The sequence below is a fragment of the Pleurodeles waltl genome, chromosome 6 (assembly GCF_031143425.1).
Source record: "Pleurodeles waltl isolate 20211129_DDA chromosome 6, aPleWal1.hap1.20221129, whole genome shotgun sequence".
NCBI classification, from domain to species: domain Eukaryota; kingdom Metazoa; phylum Chordata; class Amphibia; order Caudata; family Salamandridae; genus Pleurodeles; species Pleurodeles waltl.
The window spans coordinates 26,315,561-26,330,767 of NC_090445.1; the positions used below are offsets into that span (position 1 = coordinate 26,315,561).

The 15,207-nt window shown below is 48.6% G+C and overlaps 1 protein-coding gene across 2 annotated transcripts in view; it reads left to right on the forward strand.

The window, feature by feature from the left end:
- The first annotated feature begins 1,225 nt into the window (after positions 1-1,225).
- Positions 1,226-15,207, forward strand: part of POMT1 (protein O-mannosyltransferase 1) — a 46,175-nt gene continuing 32,193 nt past the window's right edge. The window contains exons 1-7 of one of the 2 annotated variants that reach the window (XM_069237087.1): positions 1,226-1,409; positions 2,174-2,318; positions 3,392-3,498; positions 7,062-7,112; positions 7,318-7,464; positions 7,859-7,970; positions 8,644-8,709. In XM_069237087.1, coding sequence (XP_069093188.1) covers positions 1,310-1,409; positions 2,174-2,318; positions 3,392-3,498; positions 7,062-7,112; positions 7,318-7,464; positions 7,859-7,970; positions 8,644-8,709 — 728 coding nt within the window. In that variant the 5' untranslated portion in view covers positions 1,226-1,309. The remainder of the gene's footprint in view (positions 1,410-2,173; positions 2,319-3,391; positions 3,499-7,061; positions 7,113-7,317; positions 7,465-7,858; positions 7,971-8,643; positions 8,710-15,207) is intronic. The other variant, XM_069237086.1, reaches the window with a different exon arrangement.

The following is a 15,207-nucleotide window of genomic DNA, read 5'->3' on the forward strand; positions in this document are numbered from 1 at the left end:
TTGGCAGTACCCGGGTTCTGTGCTAGAGACCCAGGGGATCATGGAATTGTCTCCCCAATGCCATCGGCATTGGGGTGACAATTCCATGATCTTAGACATGTTACATGGCCATGTTCGGAGTTACCATTGTGACGCTATACATAGGTAGTGACCTATATATAGTGCACGCGTGAAATGGTGTCCCCGCACTCACAAAGTCCGGGGAATTTGCCCTGAGCAATGTGGGGGCACCTTGGCTAGTGCCAGGGTGCCCACACACTAAGTAACTTTGCACCCAACCTTCACCAGGTGAAGGTTAGACATATAGGTGACTTATAAGTTACTTAAGTGCAGTGGTAAATGGCTGTGAAATAACGTGGACGTTATTTCACTCAGGCTGCAGTGGCAGGCCTGTGTAAGAATTGTCAGATCTCCCTATGGGTGGCAAAAGAAATGCTGCAGCCCATAGGGAACTCCTGGAACCCCAATACCCTGGGCCCCCCAGTACCATATACTAGGGAATTATAAGGGTGTTCCAGTATGCCAATGTGAATTGGTGAAATTGGTCACTAGCCTGTTAGTGACAATTTGTACAGAGAGAGCATAACCACTGAGGTTCTGGTTAGCAGAGCCTCAGTGAGACAGTTAGTCATCACACAGGTAACACATACAGGGCACATACTTATGAGCACTGGGGCCCTGGCTGGCAGGGTCCCAGTGACACACAGACTAAAACAACATATATACAGTGAAATATGGGGGTAACACGCCAGGCAAGATGGTACTTTCCTACACACGAGCCAAAAGTATCTGAGAGCTTTACAGGAGCACCCGTTACATTACACAATGAAACATTCATTTTTTGGTAAGCACAGAGGTAACGTGATTTGCCCAGGATGACAGGATGTTGGACCGAAGCCGAGACTCGGACCTGGTTCCTCAGCTCCAAGGTCGGCAGCTCTGGTCGTTCCTGTTCCAGTTGGGAGGGGCGGGAGTTAAACACTTCCCAATTTATTTTAAAACTCGGTGTAAATGCTGTAAACTTTGAAAGCAAAGACTAGACCTACAGGGCACTGCTGGAAGGAATAGCGGCTCACAGGCTGCTGGGCGGTAACTTCCGGGCCAACGGAGCGTTCTCTTCCGGCGTAGCAGAGCGTCCTGTTCATTGGTGACATGCGTCCACCTTTTACGGGCAGGTTCTTTTTCTGACCAATGGTGGCCGCGAGAGCCTTTCTCGGCCCCGCCTCCTCGCTGCCCATCAGCTGATAGAGCGCCGGAGGCGAGGGGCGAGGACGGCGCGCGGGCTGCGCGTGGAGTGGTACCCGGGAGGATGCGGGAGGATGCTGGAGCCGGCAGCAGGGCACAGGGAGGGACAGAGCTGGGGCGCCAGAGCAGCCCCCCGCCGTGCGGGACCACGGCCTCATTCACAAGTAAGCTGCAGGGAGAAACCGACCTGCCCAGGCTGGATAGAAGAAAAAAAACATGAGATGTGAATGCGAAGATGAGAGACCCAGGGGGAGAAATGAAAGAAACATAAAGAGGAAAAAATGAAGATAGAAAAAGAAATGGGAAGAGAAAAAAACGAAAATAAAACAATATGGAAAAGAGCATGACAACTGGGGTTTAAAAAAGAGAAAAAAAGACAAAGTAAAATAAAAACAGCGAGTACGTGAAACAAAACAGAATTGTGAGAGACGAGAGAGTGGATAAAAAAATGAAATATTCTTTAGTAAGCTATGATCAACAAATCGTTGTGTCTCGTGTGTAGGAAGAAGTACTTATCAAACCACCACTAACTGATCGCTGGTGCATCAAGTAATGACAAAAGTAATGCACTTCATATATTCTACGTACACACACACACTAGGAAAATAAGCGCGTGGTTGTGCTGTACAATGTACACATCCATTTGGTCTGATATAGTGTGTTAATTTTCCAAAGCCACCTTCTTCAAATGTTTGTCCACTTATAGAGGACTCCAATTGTATGTGGTGTCGGTTTCTGCTCTATATTTTTAGTTCCAGAAGGAGCCTTTGTTTCTACCATGAGTAACAGGCCAGAATGTGTCAGCTTAGTTTCTACACAAGAAGAATCACTTGCTTTCTCCCCGGAAGTTGTTCATGCTATGCCCAGAAAAAATCACAATCTTCCATACCCTTATTTCATAGTGTGTCGCCTTCATTCTCCTCTCTAGCTGCATATAGCCCAGCCGTGAAGATGCCAAGCTTCCTGAAACTGCCCATGGTGCTGACTGTTGAAGTCAATGTGGTGCTGGTGGTCCTAGCGGTGGCAGGACTGGTGAGCCGTCTCTGGGCCCTCACCTACCCCCCAGCTGTGGTGTAAGTGAATATAGCCACTTTTTCCATTGCCTTTGTGTGCTTGTTAGTAGCAGCAGCGCAGCACCACGTCTTTCCTGCTGAAAAGACATAGGGATAGTATCTTTTTTGTGATTTTTGGGGGTCGTTCTACTTTTGCCAGTTGTCAACAGGACACCATGTACCCATTCCTCTGTTTCTCTGGTCTGAATGAAAGTTAACAAGGCTATGAGTCCAAGTGGTTTATTCGAAGTAAATGGAACATTACAACTTCTGAAATGCATTGATTTGTTAAATTCAAATCCTGAGACTGGAAGCACTGGGGGGCATATTTATGGCATTGTGGCACAGGGGAGAGAAGCAAGTTACCTCGCTGCTCTGCATCACAGGGAAAGGGCAGGAACGCGCTGTATTAATCCAATACGGTACATTACTTTTGCCCTGCGCTGGTGCCATTTCAGCAGCCTGGCATCAACCAGGCACACTTGCACAGTGGTGCAAGGCTGCCTGCGTTGTGTGCAGGATTGTTTTTGTGAAGGAAGGGAAACCTTCCTGCACAAAAACAATCCCCTGCGGCATTTGCGCTTTCTATGTGTGCTGCAGAATCAGCAGAGATAGAAAGAGGAATACACGAAGAGAAGAAAATATATTTCTCCTCGTGGCACTTCCCCTGGGGAGGCTTAAGGTTTTGGCGCAAGCCCTGGTTTACATGATTTTGTAAATTTGGGGGTGGGTCAAAATCCATGGGAGTTGTGTAGGAACACCCGCTGAAACGCTCATGGAACACTTACCCAGGGCAGAGTAGCGCAGAGTAGCGCAAAGCAGCAACTTGCGCTGTGTTCGGCTACTCCAGGTTTATGAGGCCAGTTAAGTCATGCAGAGTGGCTTTGCGTGGCCTCATAAATCTGATTGAGAGCCTTGCGTAACACATATACCACTTTGCATGATGCAAATGTGACGCAAGGCTCTCATAAATATGGGCCTATGTCTTTCTGAAATAGTAACTAACTACCATACCTGGCTATGTGCTCTCTAGTCATTGTTCCATCTCTGAGCCACACTTTCTGCGACACTGATTATGTTTGTGCTTTCTCCAGGTTCGATGAGGTCTATTATGGCCAGTTCATCTCTCTCTACATGAAGCGGATTTTCTTTGTGGATGACAGCGGCCCGCCACTTGGGCACATGCTCCTGGCTCTTGGAGGTAGGAGTTTCAGCATTGAAGGAGAACTGTCAGATGACGTCACATAAAGTACCTAATCCAAATGTTCACTTTTGGTTTTTCCATGTTCCCTGATCGATTAACACAGCCTTTGTCCTTCTGACTGCCCTGCCACTTCATCAGCCTCTTGCTTCCTGTCCATCAAGCATCATCACACACCCTCGTCACCGCCTTTCCGTTCTCAGCAGCTCCACCTGCACTCTGAACCCCAACTCAAGAAGCCAATGGTAGAAGTTTAGGGAGGTTTCGAAGGAGGTTCTGTTGGTGATGTCCTTGACAGTGCACCATTTTCTTTACTGCTGTTTGCAGATGCGTTTAGCTGTTCTAAGTTCTTCAGTGTACCGGTTGGCCTGTTTTGTGGACCTTTTGAGTTGTTACCTCCTTTGATAGAGGCAACTTTGAAGGTGCAGTTCGTGATCCATGCGTTGAAGTTCCTGACCCCTGGCCGAACGATGTGACGGGGTCGGGGTTGAAGCCATTGAGGGCATTGGTCCATTGGGTTTGTTATTTTGCTCAGAGGAGGATGCACACAAGCTGGTGGTGGGGCACTGTTGTGGAGTGGTGTGAGGTCAGTGCTGTGGCTGTGTGGTGGGAGGTCCTCCTGGTGCTCAGGGGTGCGCTGATGACTCTGCTGAGGCAGGTGAAGCTGCAGTGGGTGCAGAAGAAAGGGCCTACTGTGGAGCGGGGGAACCACAGAAGCAGAGTTTGCTAGTGTGTCTGGTGTTCCTTGTGTGGGGTTTGGTGGCAGAGTATCTGGGGGCGTAGAACCAGGGTTTCTGGCGTTGGGCGCAGCACACATGGATGGTTGCAGACAGGCGTACCTTTGTCGTGCCAGCTGCTAGGTTGCGCTGCAGCTACCATTAAGTAGGTCCTGGCAGGTGGAAGGAGTATGGGGCTGAGGTTGGTGGGCTAGCAGAGGCAGGAAAAATAGACAGGAGAAGTGCGCTGGAAGGCAGGTAAGGAGTGGGGTAGATGGAGGAGGGGGATGAGGGAAATGCAGTGGGGTTGCCGGGGGGAATACAATCTGGGAAATGGCGGTACAAGCAGAAAGGCACAGAAAACAAGAGCAGAAAAGGCACAGAAAGCAAACAAAAGGGAAAACAAGAGTGAGAGAAACGAGCAAAAAAAAGGCACAAAAGGCAAGTGTAAGGAAATGCCTCCTTGGCATGGTTACCCCCTTGACTTTTTGCCTTTTGCTGATGCCAGTTATGATTGAAAGTGTGCTGGGACCCTGCTTACCAGGCCCCAGCACCAGTGTTCTTTCCCTAAACTGTACCTTTGTCTCCACAATTGGCACAACCCTGGCACCCAGGTAAGTCCCTTGTCACTGGTACCAAGGGCCCGGATGCCAGGGAAGGTCTCTAAGGGCTGCAGCATGTCTTATGCCACCCTGGGGACCCCTCACTCAGCACATGCGCACTGCCTCACAGCTTGTGTATGCTGGTGGGGAGAAAAAGACTAAGTCGACATGGCCCTCCCCTCAGAGTGCCATGCCCACCTCACACTGCCTGTGGCATAAGTAAGTCACCCCTCTAGCAGGCCTTACAGCAGGGTGCACTATACCACAGGTGAGGGCACAGTTGCAGGAGTACTGTGCCCCTACAGAGTCTAAGCAAAACCTTAGATTTTGTAAGTGCAGGGTAGCCATAAAGAGTATATGGTCTGGGAGTTTGTGAAATACGAACTCCACAGTTCCATAATGGCTACACTGAAATCTGGGAAGTTTGGCATCAAACTTCTCAGCACAATAAATGCACACTGATGCCAGTGGAATTTATTGTAAAATACACCCAGAGGGCATCTTAGAGATGCACCCTGAAAACCAGTGTAACTCCTAGTGCTAGTGGAGATGCCTGCTCCTCTGGCCACTGCCCCCACTTTTGGCGGCAAGGCTGGAAGAAATAATGAGGAAAACAAGGAGGAGTCACCCACCAGTCAGGACTGCCTCGAAGGTGCCCTGAGCTGAGGTGACCCCTGCCTTGGGAAATCCTCCATCTTGGTTTGGAGGATTCCCCCCAATAGGATTAAGGATGTGCCCCCCTCCCCACAGGGAGGAGGCACAAAGAGGGTGTAGCCACCCTCAAGGGCAGTAGCCAATGGCTACTGCCCCCAGACCTAAACACACCCCTAAATAGAGTATTAAGGGGCGACCCTGAACCCAGAAAATCATATTCCAGCAACCTGAAGAAAGAAGGAATGCTGACCTGAAAGCCCCGCAGAGATGACGGAGACACCAACTGGCTTGTCCCCAGCCCTACCGGCCTGTCTCCAGACTCCAAGAACTTGCACAGTGACTTATCCGACGGGGACCAGCGACCTCTGAGGACTCAAAGGACTGCCCCACTCCTAAAGGACCAAGAAACTCAAGAGAACAGTGGCACTGTTCTAAACCTGCAACAACTTTGCAACAAAGAAACAACTTCCAAAGAACTCTCTCTTCCCGCCAGAAGCGTGAGACTTCATACTCTGCACTCAACATCCCCGGCTCGAGTTCAGGAGAACCAACACCGCAGAGAGGATCCTCCGGCGACTACGACAGCGTGGGTACCCTTGGCCGACCTCCCTGCACCCCCACAGCAATGCCTGCATTGAGGATCCGAAGGCTCCCCCTTACCGCAACCGTCCGAAAATAAGGAACCAGACGCCCGGAAACAGCACTGCACCCGCAGCCTCCAGGACCGAGAGGAACCAACCACCGGTACAGAAGTGACCAGCAGGCGGCCCTCGTCCTTGCCCAGTCAGTGGCTGGCCCGATCAGCCCCCCTGTGTCCTGCCTGCATCGCTAGAGAGACCCCCGGGTCCTTCAATCGATTCTACAGCAAACCAGACACCTACTTTGCAGACTGCACCCGCGTGTCCCTGTGCCGCTGTGAGTGTGTTTTGTGTGGCGGTTTGCTCTGAAACTCCTACTAGAGAAATCAACCCACTTGGTGGCATCTGCTAGACCCTCTTGCAATTAGTCCTCCGTTTTCAAGTACAGAACCACTTCTGATGACTGTGAGCTAACGTGATACCAATCTTCACTAACAATAGTGTAAAGCCCCAAAGACATACCAACTTATGCAGTAATTGAAAGGCTACCTTGTTTTTCTCTTCGCATCCCCCCCCCATCTACTCGCTTGAGTGAGCAGATGAAGCCATATTCAGCCATACCACATCCACGTTCCCAGTATCTTTCTTTCATGCACTGCCACCCTTTTCATTCTCAGCACTATCTCAGCACCCACACTGCCCCGCCATTCCATTCTCACTTTGTACTACTGCTCACCGTGGGCTACCCAACACTGAACTTTATTCCTCCTAATGCAGTTCTTTTCTGATCACCTGCCACCACCTCCATGGGCTCCCTGTGGCACATAAACTCTTCTTGGCACGCTGCACAATCTGAAACACTGTATTTCCATCCTCAACCTCCCATCCTTCCTTTCTCAGCACCGCCAGAGTCTAACGGTGCAGTCCTCCGAACCTGCTGCTGCTCCCTTCCGAGCCAGCGACACGCTGCTTCACTTTTTACTGTGTAGTAATACAGTCTGTGCTTCTTTCAGGTTACATTGGAGGATTCGATGGGAACTTTTTGTGGAACAGAATTGGGGCAGGTAAGAAATTCTTTTAACTCGGCTTCTCTGCTGTGTGTTAGGTTGTGAGCGCTTGTATAGCTTATTTCTCACATTTTCAGGAGTATTTTGGAAAACTGCGCACCCCTTCATTGGACATATAGTAAAAATATGATTGACTTGTGAGCAGTGACCACTGATAACCACTTCCCTCTTTTTACCGTCTCTGTTTTTCTCTTGGTTGCAGAGTATGATGCCAATGTCCCCGTCTGGTCCTTGCGACTTATTCCAGCCCTCGCTGGTGGCTTGTGTCCTGCTCTTGCTTACCAAATTGTGGTGGAAATGAACTATTCTCACTATACAGCTCTTGGAGCAGCCCTTCTCCTCCTGTTTGGTAAGTGCAGGTTTCTGCAGAGGCAAACGGTAATATAAGGAAATGTGAACTGTTTTTTACTGGCTTTTAGGGCTCACATAGAGCCTGACACTTGTGAAGTCTGTCTTTTAGGTTATAACAGAGTGAGTCACATATAAGGCTTACTACTGATGGACTAGGAAGGCTCTTAAAGAGGTTAGAATATGCTGTGTTCATGTCTGAATTTGCAATGTTACAGTTATGGATCAATTCATATATCAAAAAAGCCTCTCTACCCACTGGTGCAAGGAGTCTCTTTTTTTTTTTCTCCCCATTTATGCTGTTGTTAGTAACTGGTCTGACCTTGCCCTCTCATTAATTGTCTACAGCTCAGGAAATGTGTATTTGACTCTGTTTTCCTTTTAAATTATCACAGAGAATTCCCTCATCACCCAGTCCCGGTTGATGCTCCTGGAATCTATTCTCATCTTCTTCGCTCTTCTGGCTGTCCTATCCTACTTAAAGTTTTACAACTGCCAGCGCTGCAGGTATGACCCACCTTCCCTTGGGACAGCAGTTTGCAGGTGCAACCCATATTTCCGTGGGGCAATAAGTTGCAGGTAGAATTATTTGTAAGTAGCAGCTCCAACCCACCTTACACCAGTGCGATAAGGCTGCAGCTATAGCTCGCTTCACACTGACTTGGTAAGCAGCAGGTGCAGCTCATGAACTGATTCCCTGGGAGCTGAAGGTACAGTCAGTGCAACACCTGAGCCATAAGCTGCTATCAAAACTCACAGAGTACTGTATTGTACCTGCAGCTCACTACACCTTTATTGGAATCTGCCGCTCCTCTTACACCAGTGTGGTAAACCCGAGGTGCAGTTAACCTTGCACCAGCCTTTAAGTTGAAGGTGTGGTAGGGATCGTGTGGAACCCAGCCGTTTGGTTTGCTGTGATGTGTACCCCAGATCTTGCCCTGTTCTGATATACTGCTTGCGGCTTTTGGGGCCACTTATTAGATTTCAGGGATTTACACTGCGTTCTGTAGATTTCAGAGTGTATGTACGACCCATGGCTGCTCTGGTGTGGAGCTCGAGGTTTAACCCTATACTAGAGTACTTCCTTGGCTTTCGCCCATTGTGGAAGCAAGGTCTTGGACATCTCCGTGTTATGTGTGTAGCATTATTGTAAGTCCTTATATCCGGCCTTTACTTGCAGACCTTTCTCCTTCCGCTGGTGGTTTTGGCTTCTTCTCACTGGTGTATCCTGCTCGTGCGCAGCTGGGTAAGTTTTACTTTATGAATCAAAACTCTTCCCTTACTGACCCAAAATGCCTAGGCGCCATTCCTCCGTAATGGTGTGTCTGCCTGGCCCAAAACAGGGGTTCGCTACAATCAGTTGTGGGTGTTAAAGGAGGATATTATGCTACATTGGTAAGTTGAATAATCCTTAACCTCTTAAATGCGGGCGTCGGCCACTGGCCGACGCCCACACACCCTCCCTGGTGCGGGTCACGACCAGTGGCCGACACCAGGAAGGGCATTAATAAATCCTCGGGTGCGTCGCACCCGAGGATTTATTTTTTATTTTTTTTCCCCCCCCCGGGAGACACGGAAGCTACCGTGTCTCCCCCCGCCCCCCACCCGCCCCTTTGTGACGTCAGCGCGCCGCGAGGCGCGCTGACGTTGCAAAGGTGTTTTCCCCATGAAAGCAGGAAGCAGCCTTGCGGCCGCTTCCTGCTTTCATGGGGAAAACGGCCTTTTTCACGTTCGGGAAGGCCTCGTAAGAAAGGGGAGAGTCTCCCCTTTCTTACGAGGCCTTCCTGAAAGTGTTTCCTGGCCCCCGATCGCAGCACAGCTGCGATCGGGGGGGTCAGGAAACATTTTGAAAAGGCCTCGTAAGAAAGGGGAGACTCTCCCCTTTCTTACGAGGCCTTCTGAAACTGTTTCTGGCCCCCGATCGCAGCTGTGCTGCGATCGGGGGCCAGAAACAGTTTCAGAAGGCCTCGTAAGAAAGGGGAGAGTCTCCCCTTTCTTATGAGGCCTTCTGAAACGGTTTCCTGGCCCCCGATCGCAGCACAGCTGCGATCGGGGGCCAGGAAACCCCACTAGACACCAGGGATTTCACTTTTGGGGGGCAGCCCCCCCCCGGAAAACAGGCCGCCCCACCCCCCCCGGCATAATTTTCCTAAAAAAATTAAAAGGTAGGTGCCCCCTGGGGAGGGGGGGGGGGCGCGATCGCACCCCCCCCCCCCCCCCCAGGGGATTTAAAAAAAAAAAAAAAAATGAAATGACAGGGGGTCGCCCGTGGGCAGGGTGACCCCCTGTGGGGGCATTTTTTTTTTTAGATGTTGTAGGGTTTCCCTGGGGGCCATTTTGGTCCCAAGGAAACCATACAACAACTAAAAAAAAATATATGTATATATCTATATATATATATCTATGTAGATAGATATATCTAGGTACATGGATATATCTATAGATATATCTATGTAGATATATATTTATATATATATATATAGGTAGATCTGTATCAAAGAGATTTATAAAGCGCGCTACTCACCTGTGAGGGTCTCAAGGCGCTGGGGGGGGGGACGGGGGAGAGGGAAAGGGGCTAGGAGGTTCACTGTTCAAAAAGCCAGGTTTTGAGGCCCTTCCTGAAAAGAAGTAGGTTTTGGGTCTTGCGAATGTGAGTTGTGAGTGCGTTCCATGTTTTGGGTGCAATGTAGGAGAAGGATCTGCCCCCGGTGGTGGTGTGTTTGATGCGGGGGTCAGAGGCGAGAGAGAGGTCAGCTGAACGGACGTTTCGTGTGGGGGTGTGGAAGGTGACTCTCGTTGAGGTAGGCAGGGCCTGTGTTGTGGAGTGATTTGTGTGTGAGGATGAGGATCTTGAAGGTGATCCTTTTGTCAATGGGGAGCCAGTGGAGGGATTTGAGGTGTGGAGAGATGTGTTCGTGTCGGTGGAGGTCGAGGATGAGTCGTGCTGCTGAGTTCTGGATGCGTGTAGTTTGCACTTGAGTTTTAGAGTGGTGCCGGCGTAGAGGGCGTTTCTGTAATCAAGCCTGCTGCTGATGAGTGCGTGAGTGACAGTTTTTCTGGTCTCTGTGGGGATCCATTTTAATGTTTTTCAGTATACGGAGTTTGTTGAAGCATGAGGAGGTAAGAGCGTTGATTTGTTGGGTCATAGAGAGGGAGGAGTCTAGGATGATGCTGAGGTTGCGTGCGTAGTTGGCGGGGGTGGGTGCAGGGCCTAGCGTGGTGGGCCACCATGGGGGGTCCCAGGTTTTTTTGGTGAGGGCCAAAGAGGATTATTTCGGTTTTGCTTGAGTTGAGTTTCAGGTGGTTGGCTGTCATATATACATCACTTTTGTCAATATGTGTGTGGTTTCCCTGGGGGGAAAAGGGTCCGACTTGTCTAGTGGCAGTTTTAGTGCCATAAAGAAGCGCAGAAGGTTTATATGCCTACTGCAAAGAGCACATCTGTATTTTATGTAAATAGCTGAGTACATTAGTAAAGTCTATGGAGAGATGAAGGGCACTTTTGCTGGGTGGTAATGAGGGAATCCGAGGAGGAGGGAGTGGGAGCACCAATAATGATTGTTGGACTGGGCGCAGGAGGTGCTAAAGACTGTGACGAATGGTATGTGACAAGGTGTTTTTTGAGTGTCTTGAAAGTACGTGCTGATTGAGGGAAGAAGCGCAGGTAAGGTGGCCTCTACTGTTGCACGTATCTCACACACACCATCGATTTTGTGACTGTCTACGTAGGCTAGTGTTTTAGAGCAACAGTTTAGCCAATAGCAGAGATGGCATCTTGATGGATGACTGCTGCCTGCACTCGGGTTATAGAGGACCGCTCTGACATAGGATCAGAGACTGAGACATCAGATACTGAGACAGCATCTGAGGGATAGGACAATGGCGCAGACTCTGGGAGTGATTTTTCAGTCAGAGGAGTCCCATTCGAAAACTCCTCTTCCAGTACATTATGAGGGAGGTGATGAGGACAGTCCTGCTGTCCCTTCGCAAGCTGTTCGTGCAACTGGGTAATAGTGGGTTAGGCCAACCCAGAGAGCAGGTGAATGCGGCGGCAAGCAGAGAGAGAGTGCTCTCTTGGGAGCTCACCAATTTAGTTCAGCCCCAAATTCCACCACCCAAATCATATTGTGGAGACATCAAAATTGTCTATGGCAAAACAAACTGGTTTTGTAAGGCAGGCACCTGTGTTTTTGGTCCTGGATTCGGCGGCCATATAGAGAAACACACTAAACCCAAACATTTCTGGAAACTAGACATTCGGGGGAGTCCACAGAGGTGTGACTTGTGTGGATTCCCCAAAGTTTTCTTACCCAGAATACCCTGCAAAGCTGAAATGTTGAGAAAAAACTCTATTTTTCTCGCATTTCTGTCACACAAACTACAGGAATATGCTGGGATCCACAACATTCCTACCACCCAGTGACTCCTCACCTGTCCTGATAAAAACACTACCCCACTTGAGTGCCTACACCTAGTGCCTGTGTCAGGAATGGATCACCCCAGGGTCAACAGCTGCCTCACGTAAGGACCAACATTGACCGTTGTGTGATCTATTCCTGTCGCAGGCACCAGGCCTAACCACACAAGTGAGGTATCATATTTATCGGGAGACTTGGGGGAACGCTGGGTGGAAGGAAATTTGTGGCTCCCCTCAGATTCTAGAACTTTCTGTCACCGAAATGTGTGGAAAACGTGGTATTTTAGCCACATTTTGAGGTTTGCAAAGGATTCTGGGTAACAGAACCTGGTCCGAGCCCCACAAGTCACCTCATCTTGGATTCCCCTGGGTTTCTAGTTTACAAAAATGTGCTGGTTTGCTAGGTTTCCCCAGGTGCCGGCTGAGCTAGAGGCCAAACTCCACAGGTAGGCACTGTTTTCTATGAAAAAATGTGATGTGTCCACGTTCTGTTTTGGGGCATTTCCTGTCGCGGGCGCTAGGCCTACCCACACAAGTGAGGTATCATTTTTATCGGGAGACTTGGGGGAACGCCGGGTGGAAGAAAATTTGTGGCTCCTCTCAGATTCCAGAACTTTCTGTCACCGAAATGTGAGGAAAACTTGTTTTTTTAGCCACTTTTTGAGGTTTGCAAAGGATTGTGGGTAACAGAACCTGGTCCGAGCCCCGCGAGTCACCCCTCCTTGTATTGCCCTAGGTCTCTAGTTTTCAGAAATGCACAGGTTTGGTAGGTTTCCCTAGGTGCCGGCTGAGCTAGAGGCCAAAATCTACAGGTAGGCACTTCTCAAAAAACACCTCTGTTTTCTTCCAAAAATTTTGATGTGTCCACGTTGCGCTTTGGGGCGTTTCCTGTCGCGGGCGCTAGGCCTACCCACACAAGTGAGGTATCATTTTTATCGGGAGACTTGGGGGAACGCCGGGTGGAAGGAAATTTGTGGCTCCTCTCAGATTCCAGAACATTCTGTCACCGAAATCTGAGGAAAACTTGTTTTTTTAGCCACTTTTTGAGGTTTGCAAAGGATTCTGGGTAACAGAACCTGGTCCGAGCCCCGCGAGTCACCCCTCCTTGGATTGCCCTAGGTCTCTAGTTTTCAGAAATGCACAGGTTTGGTAGGTTTCCCTAGGTGCCGGCTGAGCTAGAGGCCAAAATCTACAGGTAGGCACTTCTCAAAAAACACCTCTGTTTTCTTCCAAAACTTTTGATGTGTCCACGTTGCGCTTTGGGGCGTTTCCTGTCGCGGGCGCTAGGCCTACCCACACAAGTGAGGTATCATTTTTATCGGGAGACTTGGGGGAACGCCGGGTGGAAGGAAATTTGTGGCTCCTCTCAGATTCCAGAACTTTCTGTCACCGAAATCTGAGGAAAACTTGTTTTTTTAGCCACTTTTTGAGGTTTGCAAAGGATTCTGGGTAACAGAACCTGGTCCGAGCCCCGCAAGTCACCCCTCCTTGGATTCCCCTAGGTCTCTAGTTTTCAGAAATGCACAGGTTTGGTAGGTTTCCCTATGTGCCGGCTGAGCTAGAGGCCAAAATCTACAGGTAGGCACTTTGGAAAAAACAGCTGTGTTTTCTATAAAAAAAATAGGATGTGTCCATGTTGTGTTTTGGGGCATTTCCTGTCGCGGGCACTAGGCCTACCCACACAAGTGAGGTATCATTTTTATCGGGAGACTTGGGGGAACACAGAATAGCAAAACAAGTGTTATTGCCCCTTATCTTTCTCTACATTTTTTCCTTCCAAATATAAGAGAGTGTGTAAAAAAGACGTCTATTTGAGAAATGCCCTGCAATTCACATGCTAGTATGGGCACCTCGTAATTCAGAGATGTGCAAATAACCACTGCTCCTCAAAACCTTATCTTGATCCCATTTTGGAAATGCAAAGGTTTTCTTGATACCTCTTTTTCACTCTTCATATTTCAGCAAATGAATTGCTGTATACCCAGTATAGAATGAAAACCAACTGCAGGGTGCAGCTTATTTATTGGCTCTGGGTACCTAGGGTTCTTGATGAACCTACAAGCCCTTTATATCCCCGCAACCAGAAGAGTCCAGCAGACAACACGGTATATTGCTTTCAGAAATCTGACATCGCAGGAAAAAGTTACAGAGTAAAACATAAAGAAAAATGGCTGTTGTTTTCAGCTCAATTTCAATATTTTTTTATTTCAGCTGTTATTTTCTGTAGGAAAACCTTGTAGGATCTACACAAATGACCCCTTGCTGAATTCAGAATTTTGTCTAGTTTTCAGAAATGTTTAGCATTCCGGGATCCAGCATTGGTTTCACACCCATTCCTGTCACTAACTGGAAGGAGGTTGAAAGCACCAAATATAGTAGAAATGGGGTATGTCCCAGTAAAATGCCAAATTTGTGTTGAAAAATTCGTTTTTCTGATTCAAGTCTGCCCGTTCCTGAAAGGTGGGAAGATAGTGATTTCAGCACCAGAAACCCTTGGTTGATGGCATTTTCAGGGAAAAAACCACAAGCCTTCTTCGGCAGCCCTTTTTTCCCATTTTTTTGGAAAAAACAAAATTTTCACTGTATTTTGGCTATTTTCTTGGTCTCCTCCAGGGGAAACCACCAACTCTGGGTACCATTAGAATCCCTAGGATGTTGGAAAAAAAGGACGCAAATTTGGCGTGGTTAGCTTATGTGGACAAAAAGTTATGAAGCCCTAAGCGCGAACTACCCCAAAAAGCCAAAAAAGGGCTCAGCACTGGGGGGGGGAAAGGCCCAGCAGCTAAGGGGTTAATATCATCCGAAGACTGCTGTGGGGCACTTAAGATGCTTCAAGATCTGTCCTCCGCGAACCTCATGATTGATGTGGGTGTTCATGAATGTTAACAAACTCTGGTATGGGTCCTCTAACTCTTCACACTCTGGCAGGCACTATTTCTATCTTAAACTGTGCATGGTACTATAAGTCTTAACGAACTGTGATGTGCACCTGTGAATCCTAATCTGCCATGGCATGCACCTAGTGGTGGGCACTTGTAAATCCTAATATAGCATGGTATGCACGTTATGAATCTGAATATGCCTCGGTGTGCACCATATTCTAACATGCACTCATATACACTCGAACAACATGCCATGGTATGCTCCCAATACATTATAACATGCCCAGTATGCACAATATAAACTTAATGCCTCATAGTGTGTTGCCGATAAATCCTAATATGCACTGGTAGGCTCCCAGTAAAGGATCATGCCTTAGTATGCACCCAGTAGATGGTAACATACCCTGGTGTGCACCCAGTAGATGGTAACATACCCTGGTGTGCA